Below are 17,703 nucleotides of genomic sequence, written 5' to 3' on the forward strand. Positions count from 1 at the left end.
CCTTTGCGTTACCTCTGCTTCTTTCTCCCCGCCCGCCCCGCCTGCCCCGCCGGGCAGTGAAGAGCCAGGCGCGCTGGGTGCAGCAGTTCATCAGAGACATGGAGACCCTGCTCGGTGTCACCGGCGACCCGCGCTTCAACATCGTCGTCACCGACTTCGGCAGCGAGGACATGGACGTCGAGATGGCCCTGAGGAGGTCCCGGCTGCGCAGGTGAGGGTGTGCTCGGCGGGGCGCAGCCTGGGCCCCCCCTTCCCGAAGCCCCGCCAGCTTGCCTGATGGCCAGCCTCTAGCTCTTCCCGGAGGACGCGCGCGCCGCCTCTTCTCCGCCTGCCAGCTTCCCCCTGGGGCTGCCACAGCCGGGCCCGGGGGCTCAGCCCCTCTCTGCTCTCCCCGCAGCTACCAGTACGTGAAGCTACGTGGGAACTTCGAACGCTCAGCCGGCCTTCAGGCTGGCGTGGACCTGGTGAAGGTGAGCGGCCTGAGAGGCGTGACTAAGGCCGCTGGAGGGACGCACAGACGGCCGGCTCCTCGGGGAGGAAGGGACGAGGACACGGGGTCCTCTCTGCTGCGCCGCAGGGCCGGTACCGGGGTGGGGGCGTTCACGCGGGGTCCTCGGGGTGCGTGAAAGGTCGGGGAGGGGTCGGGATCCCCTCTCTGATGGCGAGAACTGTGCCCTGGGGCCCAGTACCGTGGAAACCCATCCAACAGTTTGTTTCGCGCCAGTTTGTCCGTCCCTGAAATGGGAAAGGGCCTGAGGACTGTCCTAGAGAGCGGCCTGGCCTCCTCGCCGCGGCCTCTAGGGGCCGCTGACCCTCCCACCTCTGTCCCCAGGACCCGCACAGCATCATCTTCCTCTGTGACCTCCACATCCACTTCCCAGCTGGAATCATCGACACCATCCGGAAGCACTGTGTGGAGGGCAAGATGGCCTTCGCCCCCATGGTCATGAGGCTGCACTGCGGTGCCACTCCCCAGTGGCCTGAGGGTGAGCCTGTCCTGGGCTGGGGAGGGCAGGAAAGGCCCCTCTGCCTTGCTTCTTAACCCAGAGCTGGAAATAGTCATGTCTGCAGTGGCAGCACCCCTCCCCCACGCTCCCCTGGACAGACCACAGAGAAGTGCCCCCAGGGCTGAGCCGCGAACATTTCCCGCCTCATCTTCCCCTTCTGTTGGTAATCAGACCTCTTATTAAGCACTTACTGTGTGCCAGACGGTGCGCTGTGTGAGGATACAGAGATGGGAGGAAGATTCCCCACCTGGAGAGGGAGCGGAGCAAGGCTGTGCCCTCGGGGGCTGCTGCCGTCAGAGCCTCCTGCAGGGCTGTCACCAGCCCTTGGTCCCTCCCTGGTAGGACTGCTGCCTTCCCTGGACCCGGAACCTCAGCTCGGGGGGGCTCCCCCCCACATAGGCAAGGGGCTCGTTCAGATGAGAGTTTTCAGCCTCAGCCTTCTCTGTGCTCCTGGCCCTGGTTCAGCTCACCTGGGGCTTGTCTGTCCACAGGCTACTGGGAGGTGAATGGGTTTGGGCTGCTCGGCATCTACAAGTCAGACCTGGACAGGATCGGGGGCATGAACACCAAGGAGTTCCGAGACCGCTGGGGTGGGGAGGACTGGGAGCTGTTGGACAGGTGAGTGGGGAGCGAGGGCACCTGAGAGACCCCGGGGGGGGGGGGGCCCTGGGACGGGGGCAGGGCTAGATCCGCCCCCAGGCCCCGCACCGCCTCTTGGGGGTCAGGTTCCTTCCCTCGCCGAGACTGGATCTATTGGAGGGGATGGATACTGCCTCTGCCTGTGTCACAGGGTGGGTGTGGTGGGTGCCTGGCAGACGGTCGGGGGGAAGAACACAGACTCCGAGCCGTGTGGATGTGAATGGTACGGTTCCCGGCAAGGCGCCCACCTGCCCGCTCGGGAGAACACGGCTGGGGAGGAGGCTGAGCTTGTGGCGGTGGATAAGAGATCCGGCAGAGGGTCAGGAAAAGAGCCAGTGTGGACCCTTAAAGGGCAGCAGGTACCCAGGAGGTTCTGGGTCCCTGGAACCTGGTAGAAGGGAGTTTGGGGGAAGAGGACACGTCTGGTATGTCAAGAAGAGGCAGGAGCGGCCACGGCAGGGAGTGGGTGGGAAAGAGGGGTTGCAGCAGAGAGCCGGCTGGTGGGACCCCAGGGCGAGGGGATTTCAGAGCATGTGGGTGGTGGGGAAGTGGAGGCTTAGTCTGAGATCCCTCCTTCAAGAATTTATTGCCAAGGGAAGGGGAGGGAAGGCAGATGATCCCTTGAGGTTTGAGCCTCAGGGGTGGGGGCAAAGGAGGGAGAGGGGAAAAATCCAAGAGAGAAAGGGTGTAATTGCTGGAACAGTGCCCAGAGGAGGTGGACAGGCAAGGTCAGGGGCTCCGGGGGAGAGGGGACCTTGACAGGGAAGATACGCTCTTCTTCCTGAGAGACAGGGCACTTCCTCACCCGCCAATCACTGGGCGCCTGTACTTGGCAGGTGATTTACATCCATCACCTCCTTTATTCCTCCCCAGACCTCTGTGAGGTAGGTGTGATTGTCTCCGTTCTCCAGATGAGAAAACTGAGCCTTGGGGAGAAGTTAACAACTTGCCCCAACTCTCACAGCTATGACTGTTGGAGGAGGCTTAACAACCCAGTCTGTTTGTTTTTTCCCTAGAGAGCAGGCAGGAGGGAAGGTGACAAGACTAAGGGAATTTAAGGTGCAAAGGAGGGAGGGTGAGGGAGCTTGTATTAGAGAACGCAGCTCCCGTAAAACTCTGTCAGTCAGACCCCACGGTGGACAGAAGCCTAGGCTGGTGTTACCTCCACCGCTGCGAAGAGGCAGACCTCGACCAGTTCTGGACCTCCCTGCCTCCTCCGAAGCCCGAGGAGAGAGAAACGGCTCCAAATTCCAGTTATTTCCGCCTGCTGGAAGCACAGGCCTCCCAATAGGCCATGCATATGGAAAGGGGGTGGGGAGGGAAGGGAGAGGTCTGCTCTGTGTCCTCCACCCTCCACCCCACCCCCCGCCTCCATCACCACTGGTCCTCACCTCACCCTCGCCGTACCCAGCCCATCGTTATCCTTCTAGAGGGAGAGGCTCTGAAAGATGCGTGCCTCGTAGGTCGGTCCGGAGCTGGGCTTCCAGCCCAGGCCCTTTGGCGCTCTTTGCACGCCCCACCCGCTCCCCTGCCCCGCGGGGAGTAGCCAGAGGGTGACGGGGACAGGGCCTGGCGGAGGCGTGGAAGGCAGGCTCCTCGGGGGCCCCCTCCCCACCCCCGCCTCTGTGCACCTGTTGTTCATCCTGCCCCTTCCCACCCAGGATCCTCCAAGCAGGCCTGGAAGTGGAGCGTCTCTCCCTCCGGAATTTCTTCCATCACTTCCATTCCAAGCGAGGCATGTGGAACCGCCGCCAGATGAAGACGCCGTAACCCCGGGGGTGGCCCGCTGGACCCACCGCTTCCGGCCCCTGCACCACGGTGGCCTGGCCAGTGCCCGCTTGCTGCCGGAGAGGGAGAGGGAGGGGAGCAGGGGCCGCGCTGGGCCCGAGGGGCCTCCGAGCCGACACCCCCTGCGCCGGCAGCCGTCCTCCATGGGAGGAGGCCAAGGCCTCTCCGCACCTCTGGGCCTCCGGGGCCAGGAGATGGGAAAGAGACGGGACAGCTCCGGGGAAGGGCGGCGGAACCGGGTTGAGGAAGGAAAGCCCTGCCTGGGCGACACCGCCCTGACCGGGGGGTGCCTGCCAGCATCCACCCCGCGCTCCTCGGGGGGCAGTGGCCGCGGACTGGGAAGCTCTCCTATTGGACGTATTTTATTGGGGTTTTTATTTTTTTAACAGAAAACCAAAACTGTAACTGCCCAGATCCAGCACTGACTGTGAAGGGGCAGAGTCGTGCATTTAGGGGGGCCCCGCATACCTCAGACCCACAGGCGCGTCAAGGACCCTCGGTCCTTGACCAACAGCTGACTTGTAGCCGAGGAGCCGGCCTCACGTGGAGCCGTTCTCGGCCCTCCCGCAGGCCTGTGGCTCCAGGACAGCATATCTCTCCCAGGTGGCCACCCGACAGCTGGCCACCGATTCGGGCATTAACCTTACCCTCCAGGTGGCACTAACTCCAGACTGGCACCCTCTTCCCGGTGCCACGGGGGGCTGGGGGCCGGGGAGCCGATGGGCAGGGAGCTCCTGGCCCCCTGGGGTTGGGTGAATCGGCCGTGTATCATGGCAAGTGGGGAAGGCAGGGACGAGACGCCCCTTCCTGTCCCGGCGGCCTGTGGGCTGGGCCTTGGGGACCATGTGCAGCAGAGCCGGGAGAGGCTGAGAGGAGGCGGGGGCGGCCAGCGGGAAGGGATGAGAAGGGAAGCTTGAGTCCTCACAGCCCAGCTCCCTCCTGCAGAGAGGGCCCCGGCCGGCCCGGAGGGGAAGGCAGACGGGGAGGAAGACACTCTGAACTAGGGAACGGGGACCCCGGGGGGAGGTCTGGGGAGGCGAGGGCATCGCTCCGAACTCCTTCCTCACGTGGAGGGGAGCAGGGCCGGAGGATGACAGGCGGAGCCGTTTCAGGGAACACGGCCCTTGGCCTTCGTAGTCTGGGGCACCCTCCCTGCCGCCTCCGATCCCGCACTTATCTTGCACTAATGGTCCCAGCCGCCTGCACGGCTGGGGATTTTTCTGCTGCTGCGTCTCTGCCGCTACTCTGGTCCACCAACGGCGCCCCGGCCGCTGCACCTCGAAGCCCGGTGTCTGTGAGGAAGGGCGAAGGGGGAGGTGCAGCAGGGCCGGGGGGCCAGTCAGCTGGGCCCAGGCTCCGTGCTGTGGCGGGGTCCACGTCACAGCACGAGGAGCTGCGGGGTCTGCTTGGTGGGCCCTGCATTCACCAGAGCATGAACTTGGCATATGGGAGAATGGAGCCCCTCGAGAACCTTCTGGAGGTTGGAGAGAATCCCTGCTTCCCTCTTAAGAAATCAGGACGGACACAGACTTTTCAATTCATAGATTATGGTTTACGGAGGCCATATCTGCCCTCAGGCTGTGGCTTTTTACGGTCCCTGCTCAGGCTCCGTGCCTTGGGGAAAGGGCTGTAGGGAGCAGGCGAGAGCTGCGGTTGGCTGGCTGGGGTGCCAGGTTTCTTTCTGGGGCCGCTCCCATCCCTGGGCGTCGCCCTGCAAGGCCCGAATCTACCCAGACAGCCCTCCCGCTTCACCCCTCCTGAAGACAGGAGCCCGCCCAGCCTCCCCTGCCTGATCCATCGCCCCCTCTGCCCCAGCCAGTGCCTTGTGTTTGATGTTTGTTACCTCCACACCGCCTGCCTTAATGGAGAGGGCCTGGCACGGCCCCTACTCTGTAGGGAAAATGTGTAGGGTGGGGGGAGGGAAAGCATTGAATACAGCATCTTCTCAGAAAACAAAACGCTCTCGTGTTTTCCTCTTCCCATCAGGGTGGGAGCGGGGTGGGCCCAGGGTTCACGTCGCCGTCCTGCAGCTGTCAGGCCTCTGATGGACGTGCCAGGGACCCTCCACACCACCCTCCACCCTTCACCGCCTGGTTTTGGCGGGGGGGGGGGGTCAGCCCTCCCTGGGCTGTGGTTTACTTGAAGGGGCGCACCTGGTTCCTGTCTGAGGAGCATTTTCTGAGCACTAGATTCGTGGAGGTTGGTGGTTTCAGATGAGAAAGGATGGTGGACACAGGATGGTTGGGTAAACAGTGGAGAGAAACTGAGGTGTGGCTTATTCTAAAAGAGCAGATAGGGACTTCCTGGGTGGTCCAGTGGTTAAGAATCCACCTTGCAACGCGGGGGACGCGGGTTCGATCCCTGGTCGGGGAACTAAGATCCCACTCCACCCTTCACCGCCTGGTTTTGGCGGGGGGGGGGTCAGCCCTCCCTGGGCTGTGGTTTACTTGAAGGGGCGCACCTGGTTCCTGTCTGAGGAGCATTTTCTGAGCACTAGATTCGTGGAGGTTGGTGGTTTCAGATGAGAAAGGATGGTGGACACAGGATGGTTGGGTAAACAGTGGAGAGAAACTGAGGTGTGGCTTATTCTAAAAGAGCAGATAGGGACTTCCTGGGTGGTCCAGTGGTTAAGAATCCACCTTGCAACGCGGGGGACGCGGGTTCGATCCCTGGTCGGGGAACTAAGATCCCACATGCCACGGGGCAACTAAGCCCGCGTGCTGCAACTACTGAGCGCACGGGCTCTGGAGCCCGCGCGCCACAACTAGAGAGCAGCCCGCGCGCCGCAACCAGAGAAGCCCGCGCACCGCAAGCCTCTTCTCCCTCCAGGCTCGGGGTTGCTCCTTTGAGCCGTTTCTAGGACACAGATGGAGAGAGCAGCCCGGGTGCTCGAGCAATGAAGATCCTGCATGCCGCAACTAAGACCCGACGCAGCCAAATAAATAAATAAATAAATAAAGTGCTTAAATAAATAAATAAAAATAAAATAAAAGAGCAGACAATCTAAAAGTCATTTCTGTTTGAGCTGGGGGTGCCCTGTTGCTGCTTTACAGGTACGAAGGTACTGTCCTAGTCATATTTGGTCTAGGCAGAGATCAAAATTAGTTTGTATTCCTTAAACTCATGCCCAGGAGACGGTGCTGCTGTGACAGCTGGGGCAGCCTATCCTAGGTTCTCAAAAAGCATCATGCGTACACACACCAATCCAGAAATGACTCGTCTGCCCCTGATGCAGCAGATGGTAATTAGCCCAAGGCACTCGGGCTGGGAAATTTGACTCAGCAGGACCCAGAGGAGAGGGAATGTCTTAAAAGCCTCTTCTCCCTCCAGGCTCGGGGTTGCTCCTTTGAGCCGTTTCTAGGACACAGATGGAGAGAGCAGCCCGGGTGCTCGAGCCTCCCCAACTGAAGACATAAAGACTGACTCACAGTGGATCTGCAGAAACCTTTATGAAGAGAAATCATTCCATCCCACAGAAGGGGAAAACAGGCCTGGAGCAGAGCGGAGGAATGGGGTGGGGTCAGAACCAGACTCCTAAAGCTGGGCAGGCCCAGCCTTCGGTAGGCATGCCTGAGGTACAGGAGATGCTGCCAGGAGGAGGGTGGGTGGTACCCCAGTCTGAGCTCAGGACACCAGACCGAGATGCGTTCACTTAAGCTGGTAAAAGGGCCCATCTTTGTTCCAGGGCCAAGGGTAGGAAGCAAGACCATCTACGTTGCCCTTCCAGGAGCTCTGCCAGGGGCTGTGGACTGTGCCCATCAGCCTGGCAGATCAGCGGGGGGGAGAGGAGGAAGCAGTGGCCGGCCCAGAACCTGTAGGGAAGCAGAGAGATGGTGAGGAGGGCAGGTCAGCCCAGTGCCTCAGGCGTAAGTGTCCCACGATTGCCCTGGCAGGCTTCTCAGGACGCAGGTGCGGGTTCAGATCTGAATCTGAAGCGGGGCCTGAGGCTCCGCGCTGCCGGCCAGTTCCCAGTGGTTTTGTTGGCGCTGCGGGCCCGTGGACCACGACTGGAGCTGTACGGGCTGCTGAACGGCGCCAAGGAGAAAACCCACATCTCCTTCTTGCCCCCACTAACCACGGCCTCCACCCAGCCCAGGCTGGAGAGAAGCCCAGCCTAAGAAGAGAGAGCACAAGGGGACCTCGGAGAGTCCCAAGCCGAGCTCTTCTCCAAGAGCCCGTCCCTGCCCCAGGTCTATATTCCTCCCCTTTTGCTTGGCAAGGCTCTCTCTCAGCCCAAACCCCCAGAGGTGAGAAGGGCCACCTGGGGACCTCCCATCCTCCCTCACCTGCCTTCTAGGCTGTGTTCAGAGAGGGGTCCTTGAGGTCCTGGCAGCCAGGAACCCAGTCTTATGTGCCCCGAAGGCCGTGATGAAGACGTTGATGACGACGGTGATAAAGACCAAGGCGGTGGCTGCATTGTTGAGCTGGTTTAGTCGCCACTGCTTTTCTACCTCGTTGAGGTTCAGTCGAGCTGTGGAGAAGGGGGCGTGGCAGGTAAGTGTCTGTGGGGGTGCGGTGGCCACAGCCTGGAGCTTCCCCCACCACAGCCACCAGAGTCCAGAGAAAGTCTGGTCCCTCAGAGATCAAGGGAGGTGGCAGCCATCGTGCTGAGATGCTTTCTCCCCAACTGACCAGTGTGGGGTATCCACGTGGTACTCAATAGAGCCGGGATTTGCGAAGTTACACTGGGTCTTCTGAGAGAAGGGACGCACTCTCGCACAAGAGGCTCAAAGGAACGCTGCTATGAGTTAGTGAGCATATGGGCATTCAGCAGCTGTTAGGAAGTGGCCACTAGATGGGATACCAGGAGGTGGGACAGGGTGCCTGGCCGCACTGTGTGGTTGTTACTCGGGCATTTGAAGGTGCACAGGGCTAACAGCAGGTTATGGCTGAGAAGGTGGCCTGTGCAAATGCAGGGTGTGACAGGGAGGCGCTTGGGGCCTTTCTTCCCACCGGGGGGGCAACCCCCACCCCGAGGCCAACTCCAGGCCTGGGCTCCTCACCAATGACCATGAGGAGGATTCCAATGACCACCTGCAGGAGCAGAGAGATGCTGATGAGGGTGACGAGGGTGGTGTAGTGATGAGAGGACGGCCCCTGCTCCAGCACCACTTTCAGCTGCGTGGCGTTAGATACGAAGAGGGCCACATCCAGCATGCTCTCTGCCACGCTCTTCTTGGTGGCATAGTGGTTCAGGTTGATGGGCGGGCTCCTCCTGGGGTTGGCGTTCCCAGGCTGTAGGGGACAAAACACAGGCTTACCTGGGAGGCTCCGGAAGGAAAGTGGTTGAGAGGCTGGGAAGAGGAGTGCGGTTTTGTTTCTGTTTTTGTTTTTCAGTACGCGGGCCTCCCTCCGCTGTGGCCTCTCCCGTTGCGGAGCACAGGCTCCGGACGCGCAGGCTCAGCGGCCACGGCTCACGGGCCCAGCCGCTCCGCGGCACGCGGGATCCTCCCGGACCGGGGCACGAACCCGCGTCCCCCGCATCGGCAGGCGGACTCTCAACCCCTGCGCCACCAGGGAAGCCCGAGGAGTGGGGTTTTAAAGGTCTCCCCTCACCAGGTGGGAAACGAGGGCAGGTAACCCCCTTCTCGGTGCTGTGGTCTGAAAGAATAGAGAGGTGGACTAGAAAACCCTTACGTGCGTTTGAACTTGGAAGTGATGCTGTGTTGTAATTTCTATTTCATGGAGGGTCACTCTGCCTCACACCTTCACACATCGAAAGGGAGGAGGAGGCTGGGCTGCTTGTAAACGAGCAGTCCTCCTTTTATTCGTTATTTTACCTGGGCCAGGCCTGGCCTCGGGCGGCTCTTTTCCTCCGAGAGGAAAGCGTCTCAGCTCTGAGGCCTGGCTGGAGAAGGAAAGGGCACCTCTTCTTCCAGAACGATGCGGCCCCGAGGTGGGGTGCAGAGCTTCACAAATGGAACAGGAGCTGCGTGTGGGTCCCCCTCGGCCCTCGCGGGGCGCTCTGGAGCCGCAGCCCTGCTCGGGCCCACATGCACGCACGCGGCAAAACATACTGGCCAAAAGCTCTTCGTTTGTTTTTGTATTACTTTTCGGTGAGAATTTATTGAAGCATAATTTACATTTGATTTGATTTTGAAATATTAAAACGAAGCTCTTCTTCTTGAGAAGTCACTCACTCTAAAAGAGAGAGTCACGATGCAGTGCCTGTGGTGTGGGCCTCTGCGCTGGACCAAGAAATTCGGACTGGATGGTGCAGGCAACCCTGCAGTCACTCAAGAGAACCTGGGTAGGTTTTAGGGAGATTCATTTAGTATGGCGCTTGGGATGCATCGGCTCATGAGGGCCCAGAGACAGGGAGACCCACTGAAAGGTTATGGTCTTGATTTAGGGTCAGGCTGTCAAGGAAATGAAGCAGAATGGGGGTGAGAAAGGAGAGGAAGGGAGGTCTCGGAGATGTTACGGCCTGGGTGGGATGTCTGTTGAGCGGGCGGGCGCGCGGGTGGTTGGATGGGGCAGGTCTCAGAGGGTTCTGGTTGCCCCTTTTGGATGCTGGGCTTGTCTGGAGCTGGCTGGCCTGGTTGGTTAGGGCCAGGGATCCCGAGGCCAATACCCCACGAAGCCCACACTGTCCCTGTCGGCCCTGAGGCTACAGCCTGTGGTCCTAGCTTACCTGGTAAATGTTTGTTCTGGGTATAAAATGCCCTCACAAGGAGAGAGAGTCCGTGGGGCAGCCCCTGGCTCTCTTCACGACGCAGAGGCCTCTGCCGGGCACAGCTGTGGGCTGGGACTCCTTTGCCCCTGTTCCCCCCGACACCCTCCAGTTTGCCCAGAGCGACGAGCTTTGCACTCTCTCCTCCTTCCAAACCCGGCTCTAAGTCCAAGACCTGATAAACTGTGAAATGACTTAAGAAAGCTTCAGGGAGAGACCCCCTTCTCTGAAAATTTGCATATGAACAGTGGACGAAAGCATAAATCCCAACCCCTAGCGGTGTTTCGTTGTTTTGTTTTGTTTTTGAGCATCAAGCAGATAGTGCGTGGAGGCAGGGGTAGCAGGGATGGGTATCGCGGGCACAGGTCTTCCAGAGCCTCAGCAAAGACGGCTGTTCCTAGGTTTTAATAGACCTCATGGGCTTTGGTTGTTAAGTGATCTCAGGGCCATCGCTTCACAGAGGATGTGGGTTCCCAGGAGCACAGGAGGGGACAGGCCTCATCCTCTCCTCTTTAATTTAGGGCCTGCTTCTATTTTGATTTGTGTCAGTTCGGGCTGCTTTATAACTGAGGGTGGTGGCGGGAAGCTCTCAGGGGCCCCTGTAAGTCCCCCAGGGCACCGTTCTCCTGTGTCCACGTGGTGGCGCTCAGGGTCCGGAGGAGCAACTTTGGTACCAGCTGCGCGGCGTTGGGGGCTGGAGTGGCGAGGGATCCACTGACAGGACAGGACTGGTGTGAAACCTGGACCCCGTGGAGGCCCGGCACGGGAGCCTGTTCACAGGTCTGCACAGGCCGGCCTAAAACCCACCAAGCGTATCAAATGAGGGTTCAAATGATCCAGTCCTGATATTGGGGCCTGCGTGGGTGGGTCACCTTGCAGGGTGGGGACTTGGTTAGAAAACAGATGGCTGGGAGACCCTGGGAGACGCTGCCTAGGAAGGGGTTGCCCCGTGGCAGTATCTTTAAAAAGCAGGAAAAGGGTTTTCTTAATTCCCCTGAGCCACTTGAGGTGCAGCCCTGCCCTGAGGCAGAGAGAGGGATGATTGAAATGACCTGAGGGCCCTCCCTTATGGCCTGAGGATTCGATTGGATGAACCCCTGAATCCTGCAGGACGCCCCCCTTTCTGCCGACAGCCCGGAGCCCAGGAGCGACCCCAGGAGGAGTGGGGGCGGGGGCGGGGGGAGGCCGCCGGGCGCGCTCCTGCCTCGGGCGCTGGCCCTTTAAGGCCGGCGTCGCGGGAACAAAGGCCCGACTGAGCACCGGCCTGAGTCACTTACTTCAGTTCCTCCGCCCGCGCCCGCCCCGCCCGGCCCCTTCCCACCCTTGCGCCCGGGGGTCTGCGGAGTGCGCAGACGCGGTGGGCGCGGGCCTCCCCAGGCCCCTGTCGTCGTCTGACTCCTTCGGGCGTGGGCCGGGGGCTGGCGGCCGGGACCCCCGGCTCTGGGCCTCCCACTTTGGGCCTCAGTTTCCACATCCACAAACCGGGGAGATCCCTTTCTGGAGGCCGAGTGAGCGGGCTCCTCCGCAAAGCAAAGAGAACTCCGAGCCTCGGACTCTTCCCGTCTGAAGTGCGTCTTGCCGTGACCCCTGACCCTCTGTGTCTATGTCTCAGGCCCCCAACCCTCGCCCTACACTGTTCCTCCAGGACAGCGGGGCGCCAAGCCTGAGACGAGCCCCTGCTGGAGATGCACGAGCCCCTCAACCTGCCCACCCGCGGCAGTTGAGCGCCTAGGCAGGGCCCTGCTGATAGGAAGTCCGGGCTCCGGGGTTCTGAGCGGCAAGAGGACTTGGGTTTGGAGATGGGGTGGGATGACCCCACAGACCCCTCCCCGGGTCCCCCGAGTCGCCCCCGGCCTGGCCCTGCCCCAGCACAGCCGTTTCCCTCCCTTTTCCTCGCCCTGCCCTCCATCCCGCTCAGACTTCCCTGTTCCCGGGCTCTGGCTGGCTCGCCAAGTCCCAGCTCGCAAGGCTGGTGTGGATTCCATCCCTTGAAGTCATGGATCGCTCCATTGTTCTGCCAGACAATTATTTATCCCTTAATCATTGCTGGCCTATATTTTTGTTTCTTGACAAAACTTGAGTTGGATAGGAAAGGAATGCCTCTTTTAACGGAAAAGTAAACACAATTTTATATTGTTTATTGACCCTAAGATCCGTGGGAACACCAGCTCCAACAGATCTTTCTGTCCTTTCTTGGAAACGAGATTCCAGGGATGTTCTTCCAAAGGGGTAAGTAACTGTCCTACCGAAAAGCCACGGGATCCACTGCTCAGAGTGTTTAGGACCTGGAGCCCGAGGCAGGAGTGAGGGCGCTGTGGTTGGAAGGCCCAGAGGTGGGGGTCTGCAGCAGCCCAGAGGGAAGCACAGAAGGCACGGCAGGTACAAATCCTGCTCCTGCAGCAAGCTGGCTGTGTGCCTGTTCCCATCACCAGGTTCCCTTTCTTATCTGCGAGGTGGGGGAGGTGGGATAAATGATTTCTTGGCTCCCTTCCAACCCAGAGTGATCTAGGAGCCGGGAAGCCCCCTCCTCTGCCTGGAGTCTCAGGGGCCGAGGACATGGCTTCCGAGAGGCAGAGGCCATGAGTCACTTTCCCTCGGCAGCTCCAGGGCAGGGGTGACCCTCACAGTGAATCATTCCTGTCAGCCCTGAGAAAAGCCATATGGCAGCTTCCCTGCGTATCAGCTCAAACTCAGGGCATTAGACAAAATAGGCCCAGAGGAGCCTTGGGCTGTCGGCCCCTCTGTCAAAATGCCCGACCACCCAGAAAAGCCACCTGAAAGGAGATAGTGAAGAGCTGGCCTTTGGAGGGCTGGTTTCACAAAAGGGAAGGGCAGATCCCAGCCCAGGAAGAGCGAGCGATTGGTTCAGATACATTGATTTGAGTGACCTACTGTGCCGATTTGCCTTTGATGAGGTGCCTGAGATTCCTGATTCTCTGTCAGGATTAAGTGTGACAGGGTGCCCAGGTCTGTCATACTGCAGACACACGCGGGCCCCAGAACACTGGGAATGATGGCAGTTCCCACTTACACATTACAGACCTTGCGCCTGACACACGGCTAAACACGGGACATAAGTCATCTTATCCGGTCCCCACACAGCCCTGTGAAGATGGTGAGGGCATCCTTATCGTAGCTGAAAAAACAGAGCCTCAGAGAGCCTAAGTAACTTGTCCCACAGCACAGTTTTTATCCCAGTTCTCTAGATGCCAGAGCCTCAAATTTTAACCCCTACCCTATGACCTCCCAGAAGTTGAAGATAGACTCCCTGCCTCCAAGGAGTTTAGGCTCTAAAGATAGGCTTATGTGGCCTCAGATGAAAGAAGACCAAATGGACACTTGCTCAGAGGAGGTATAACACCCCTCCTGGGGTGGCACTTACGTTGGGCTTTCCTGAATCTACAGGGGGGCTGTGTCCTGAGCCCCTGCCCCACTGCGGCAGGAAGGGCCCTACACCCATAGTCAGAAGGCTTGAGTTCAAACTGGTAAGAGGTGACCCGGGCAGCTGGAAGAATAGGGTTGACAGAGAAGCTTTCATCCGGACATTTTGAATTTTGACTCATGTAAATGTTTGAACTATCTAAAAATAAATAGTAAATAAATAAATAAATAAAACAGGAACGAATATGCACCCCAAAAGGCCAGTGGTTTATATAAAGCAGAATATATAACTTCACCTCACCTAGGCCTTAGCTTCTCCATGTCTGAAATGGGAATAATATGCCCTGTTTAGCCCAAAGTGCTGTTAAAAAGATCAGTGAGGTAATGTGGGTGAATGTGCTTTGAAAGCTGTGAAGCCTTAGAACAAGGATGAGGTGAGAGAGAAAACTCTCCTGCTCGGGACCACACTCCCACCTGTGCGCCTAGAGGCGTTTAAGTACTAGGTGCTGACTCAGCCCGACCCAGCCCACATTCCGAAGGTTTGTCTTCTCAGCAGCACCCCTGGTCTTTGAAACCCTGCTCTACCCATCCGGGAACCTGTCTCCTCGCCCACCTGGGGGACGCTCCCCTTCAAGCTGCTCCAGGCCCATCTCTCAGGGAGGGAAATTCTCAGACAAGCCCACCTACGCTGGGTCCCCACGCTCCCTGCTGTGCAGACCCCCCAGCTGGCTTCCACCTGCGTCTCCAGCTGGTGTCCTGCTCCTCTGCCTTCCCTGGAGGGGCCGAGGGCTCACCCTCCTTTCTGGGCCGTACCCCATGACTCACTGTTCCCTGAGCACACCCCAGCCTTCCACCTGCTCCTGCCTCCTCCGGGACTCAAGGCCTTTCTTCCCCGTGTCCCCTGGGAGGCCGTCCCTCCCTTCTAGAGCCTGGGCTGTGTTCGGAGCCCTCCAGGTGGCCCCTCCGGCCACCTGCTTTCCTGTGGGGAATCCATCTTCCATATTCCTGGGTCTCCACGGTGCCAGGCTCAGGGATTTGCCCACGTTAAATGCACAGTAAACAATCACAGCATTGAATTTTTTATATGAAAGAGTTACTTCAAAGAGTCTTTTTGAAAAAGACCAAAGAATGGATCTCTGAGGATGGGATTTCAGGCCCAAGGACTGTTGGGTGAGGAGCGTGCTGTTTGGACAGTGAATCTGTGCCCCTGGTCCAGGGAGGGCCCTTTTTCCATGGGTATCCTGCCTCGGGGAACCAGTGACTCAGGCTGGCTGCTGCCACTGGTCTTCAGGCCAAAGCCTGCCAAGGCCCGGACCCCTGAGGCACTCAGCCTGCAGCGTTCCCGTGCCAAGAGCGGTGGGTCTCGCCCTTAAACGTCAGCAGGCTCTGATCCACCGCGGTTGGGGTGTCCGCGTGCTGTTCCCGTCATAACACCGAACTGGCCCAGAAATCTCCTCTGAGCCCTGGGCGCAGTCTTGCGAGGCGCCAGCCCCGCCCCAGGTGCACACGTTTGCCTGGGCCCTGGGGCAACCCGGCCTGGCCAGGGGCCCCAGGGATTTTGATCCCCCTGTGAGTCCAGAGGTGACAGGCTTTCTCTCTGACAAAAGGGGGCTGTGGACAGGCAGGGACGGGAAGGTGCGGGGGCTGTGACAGGAACCCCGTGGGGCCTGCTTCCTTTGCCTTAGGCAGCATTTTCCACCTCCCCTGCGACAGGTCACCTTGTCAGCCATCTGGGTCAGGGTCCAAAGTTAATTGTGGAATCCCCACATAGAAACTTCCATAGAGTTGGAAAACGAGTTCTTTCCGAATTAGCACATTGCTCTGGGGCTTCCAGATCCATCCGGCACTTTGCTCCGGGCTTTGGGGTTCTCAGCAGCGTCCGGCAAGCCCGCCTGACCCATCTCTGCTCCTGGTAATCCTACCCATCCTTCAAGGGCCAACAAACTGAGCCAAAATTCAAACAATAATACTAAATACTGAGAATGCTGTATGCCAGGCACGACCCCATGAAGTTGGTTTTTTTGTTTGTTTGGGGTTTTTTTTTGGCCACACCGAGAAACTTGCAGGATCTTAGTTCCCCGACCAGGAATTGAACCCGGGCCCTCAGCAGTGAAAGCCCAGAGTCCTAACCGCTGGACCGCCAGGGAATTCCTGTGAAGTGGGTATTAAGAGTCCCATTTTACAAGCAGAGACATTGAGGCTCAAAGAGATGAACTGCCCAAAGTCACCAGACACTGAGGGATGGTCCCAGCTCCCAAATCCTACACCTGAGTTCTCCCTTCTCTAGACCAGTGGTTCTCAAAGTGTGGTCCCTAAAGTAGCAACTGCAGCATCACCTGGGAACTTGTTGGAAATGCAGATTCTCAGATTCTACCCTAGACCTGCTGAATCAGAAACTCGGGGTGGTACCCAGCCCTCGGTGTTTGAACAAGCCTTCAGGGGAGTCTGATGTACCTCAAGTGTGAGGGCCGTTGGTCTCCATCGCACTGCCACGCTGAGCTCGTTACCAACGCCTCACATGCTTACCATCTTCTAAGCTCCGTGCTAGACACTTCCATCGACTGTCACTGAGTTCTTTTAACAACACCTGTTTTACAGACGAGACAGTCAAGGCTTAGAACAGTTCAGTACTTTTGCCCAGGATCACCCAGCTGTTGAAATTAGAGTTGGGATTTGAACCCAGGCAGGCTCTGGAGCCTGTGTCCTTTCTTTTTTTTTTTTTTTTTTTTTTTTCCTGGCCGTGCCACACAGCATATAGGATCTTAGTTCCCCAACTAGGGATGAAACCTGAACCCCCCACAGTGGAAGCACAGAGTCTTAACCACTGGACCACCAGGGAAGTTCCAAAGAGCCTGTGTCCTTAACCACTACAGTCTTTAGTCCCTGGAAGCCTAGGTCCTGAAACCCCTCAGAGGTGGACCCTGAGGGATGCAGAGGGCATCTCTCCAGACCTCCCCACTGAATGGCGAATAAAGCCAATTTATTCGTTTGGCCCCAGCTGCACACGCCAGCAGCTCCCGTCCCCAGTGCCGGGTCATGCCCACCGCGTGCCTGTTTACAGGTCTTGACACGTCTATCCTGAGACCCTCTTCGTGTCTTCACTCAAACATTTACTGAGCCTTTCTTGGTTTTGTAGAACCTTAGATTTTGTGGTGGAACCTGTGTCCAGGTAGGAAGCCTACACACAGGTAAGTGAAAACGGCTCTCGGAACAATTCATCATAAAGTAAAATATCAGCATTCCACACGACGGTGCGTATGAGTTTTGCACGTTCCCAGTAGAGGATATGTTTGCAAAAGGCGAGCGTTATTTCCTTGGAACCTCAGGCAATTAGAATGAGAAGCAGTGAGAGCTGTGCCGGCCGTCCCTGGCTTCAGTCCCGGGGAGCAGACCTCATCGGGAGATCATATCTGTCACCCGGGGAGCAGACCTCATCGGGAGATCATATCTGTCACGGAGATGGGAAAAGGGAAGGTGGTGAATTTCCCACCCCACCCAGCCGTGCGCAGACCTGCCAACATCCTACGTGTTCACTCCTAGCGTGTGCTGGGCAGCGAGGATACCACGCCTTCCCGACACCCCTGTTCCCCTAATCCCCTAAAATGACAAAGATTAGCAGAGCATCAAGCACGTAAAGGGGGAAGCATAAGGGAGATAAAAAGACCTTTTCAGTCCCGCCCCAGTAGATAAGCTTAATGGAAACAAGGACTTTACCCTCTCCGTCTTGCTCGTGGCTGTATCCCAGATCCCGGCACCTAGGCTGACAAACCGAATGAGCCAGCGATGACTCGGCACCCCTGTATTCATTCGCCAGGGGCTGAGGAGGGGGGACCACTGTGAGCTGTGCTCCCTGGCTGGACCTCTTACGCGGAGCCCTCGGCGGGTGCAGGAAAGTGCCTGTCTTCCATAGGCGCGTCCACTCCCGACGCGGCCCTCCGTGCCGCATCACAGCTCAGCGCGTGTGCACGTGTGTGCATGTGTTCGTGTGTGTCCATTGTCCCTGGGGTCGGCACTGCCAGGGGCAGGGCATAGACAGGCAGGCACAGAGGATGGGGGATGCTGTTGTTTTCACTGGAAGAAGCCCAGCTGCAGCTCCAGGCGGGTGGGATCAAGATGGTGAGGCGTCCCCAGGGCACTGGGTCCCAGATAGCAAAGCCAGGTGCAAACAGCCCTCAGGGTCGGCCAGCCCTGAGTCAGATGCCCTCTCGGCCCAGA

The 17,703-nt window shown here is 58.7% G+C and overlaps 2 protein-coding genes and 1 long non-coding RNA gene across 3 annotated transcripts in view; 2 read left to right on the top strand and 1 right to left on the bottom strand.

The window, feature by feature from the left end:
• B4GALNT3 (beta-1,4-N-acetyl-galactosaminyltransferase 3) overlaps window positions 1-3,444 on the top strand; it is a gene marked incomplete at its 5' end in the record, with an annotated part of 32,375 nt that extends 28,931 nt beyond the window's left edge. Inside the window, 5 exons of the mRNA XM_055083027.1 lie at window positions 58-211; window positions 398-470; window positions 833-986; window positions 1,499-1,625; window positions 3,308-3,444. Coding sequence (XP_054939002.1) covers window positions 58-211; window positions 398-470; window positions 833-986; window positions 1,499-1,625; window positions 3,308-3,416 — 617 coding nt within the window. The remainder of the gene's footprint in view (window positions 1-57; window positions 212-397; window positions 471-832; window positions 987-1,498; window positions 1,626-3,307) is intronic.
• A 4,294-nt stretch (window positions 3,445-7,738) lies between these two features.
• On the bottom strand, window positions 7,739-8,669 carry NINJ2 (ninjurin 2). Its single transcript, XM_024129275.1, has 2 exons — window positions 8,438-8,669; window positions 7,739-7,905 (listed from the first exon to the last, which is right to left on the bottom strand). The coding sequence occupies exons 1-2, from the start codon at window positions 8,589-8,591 to the stop codon at window positions 7,739-7,741; spliced, it is 321 nt and encodes a 106-aa protein (XP_023985043.1). The 5' UTR covers window positions 8,592-8,669.
• A 2,712-nt stretch (window positions 8,670-11,381) lies between these two features.
• On the top strand, window positions 11,382-16,842 carry LOC114485084 (uncharacterized). The gene is made up of 3 exons (XR_003678552.2): window positions 11,382-11,675; window positions 12,259-12,336; window positions 16,625-16,842. It is a non-coding gene; the product is annotated as an uncharacterized lncRNA (long non-coding RNA).
• The last annotated feature ends 861 nt before the right edge of the window (window positions 16,843-17,703 follow it).

Source organism: Physeter macrocephalus, unplaced genomic scaffold (genome assembly GCF_002837175.3).
Source record: "Physeter macrocephalus isolate SW-GA unplaced genomic scaffold, ASM283717v5 random_486, whole genome shotgun sequence".
Lineage (NCBI taxonomy): Eukaryota > Metazoa > Chordata > Mammalia > Artiodactyla > Physeteridae > Physeter > Physeter macrocephalus.

What these genes read in the sequence shown, in the direction of transcription:
- NINJ2 (XM_024129275.1), bottom strand. Translation starts at nt 8,591, where the DNA reads ATGCTGGATGTGGCCCTCTTCGTATCTAACGCCACGCAGCTGAAAGTG. An exon ending in AATCCTCCTCATGGTCATTG is followed by an intron (nt 7,906 to 8,437) that starts GTGAGGAGCCCA and finishes CCTTCTCCACAG; the next exon opens with CTCGACTGAACCTCAACGAG.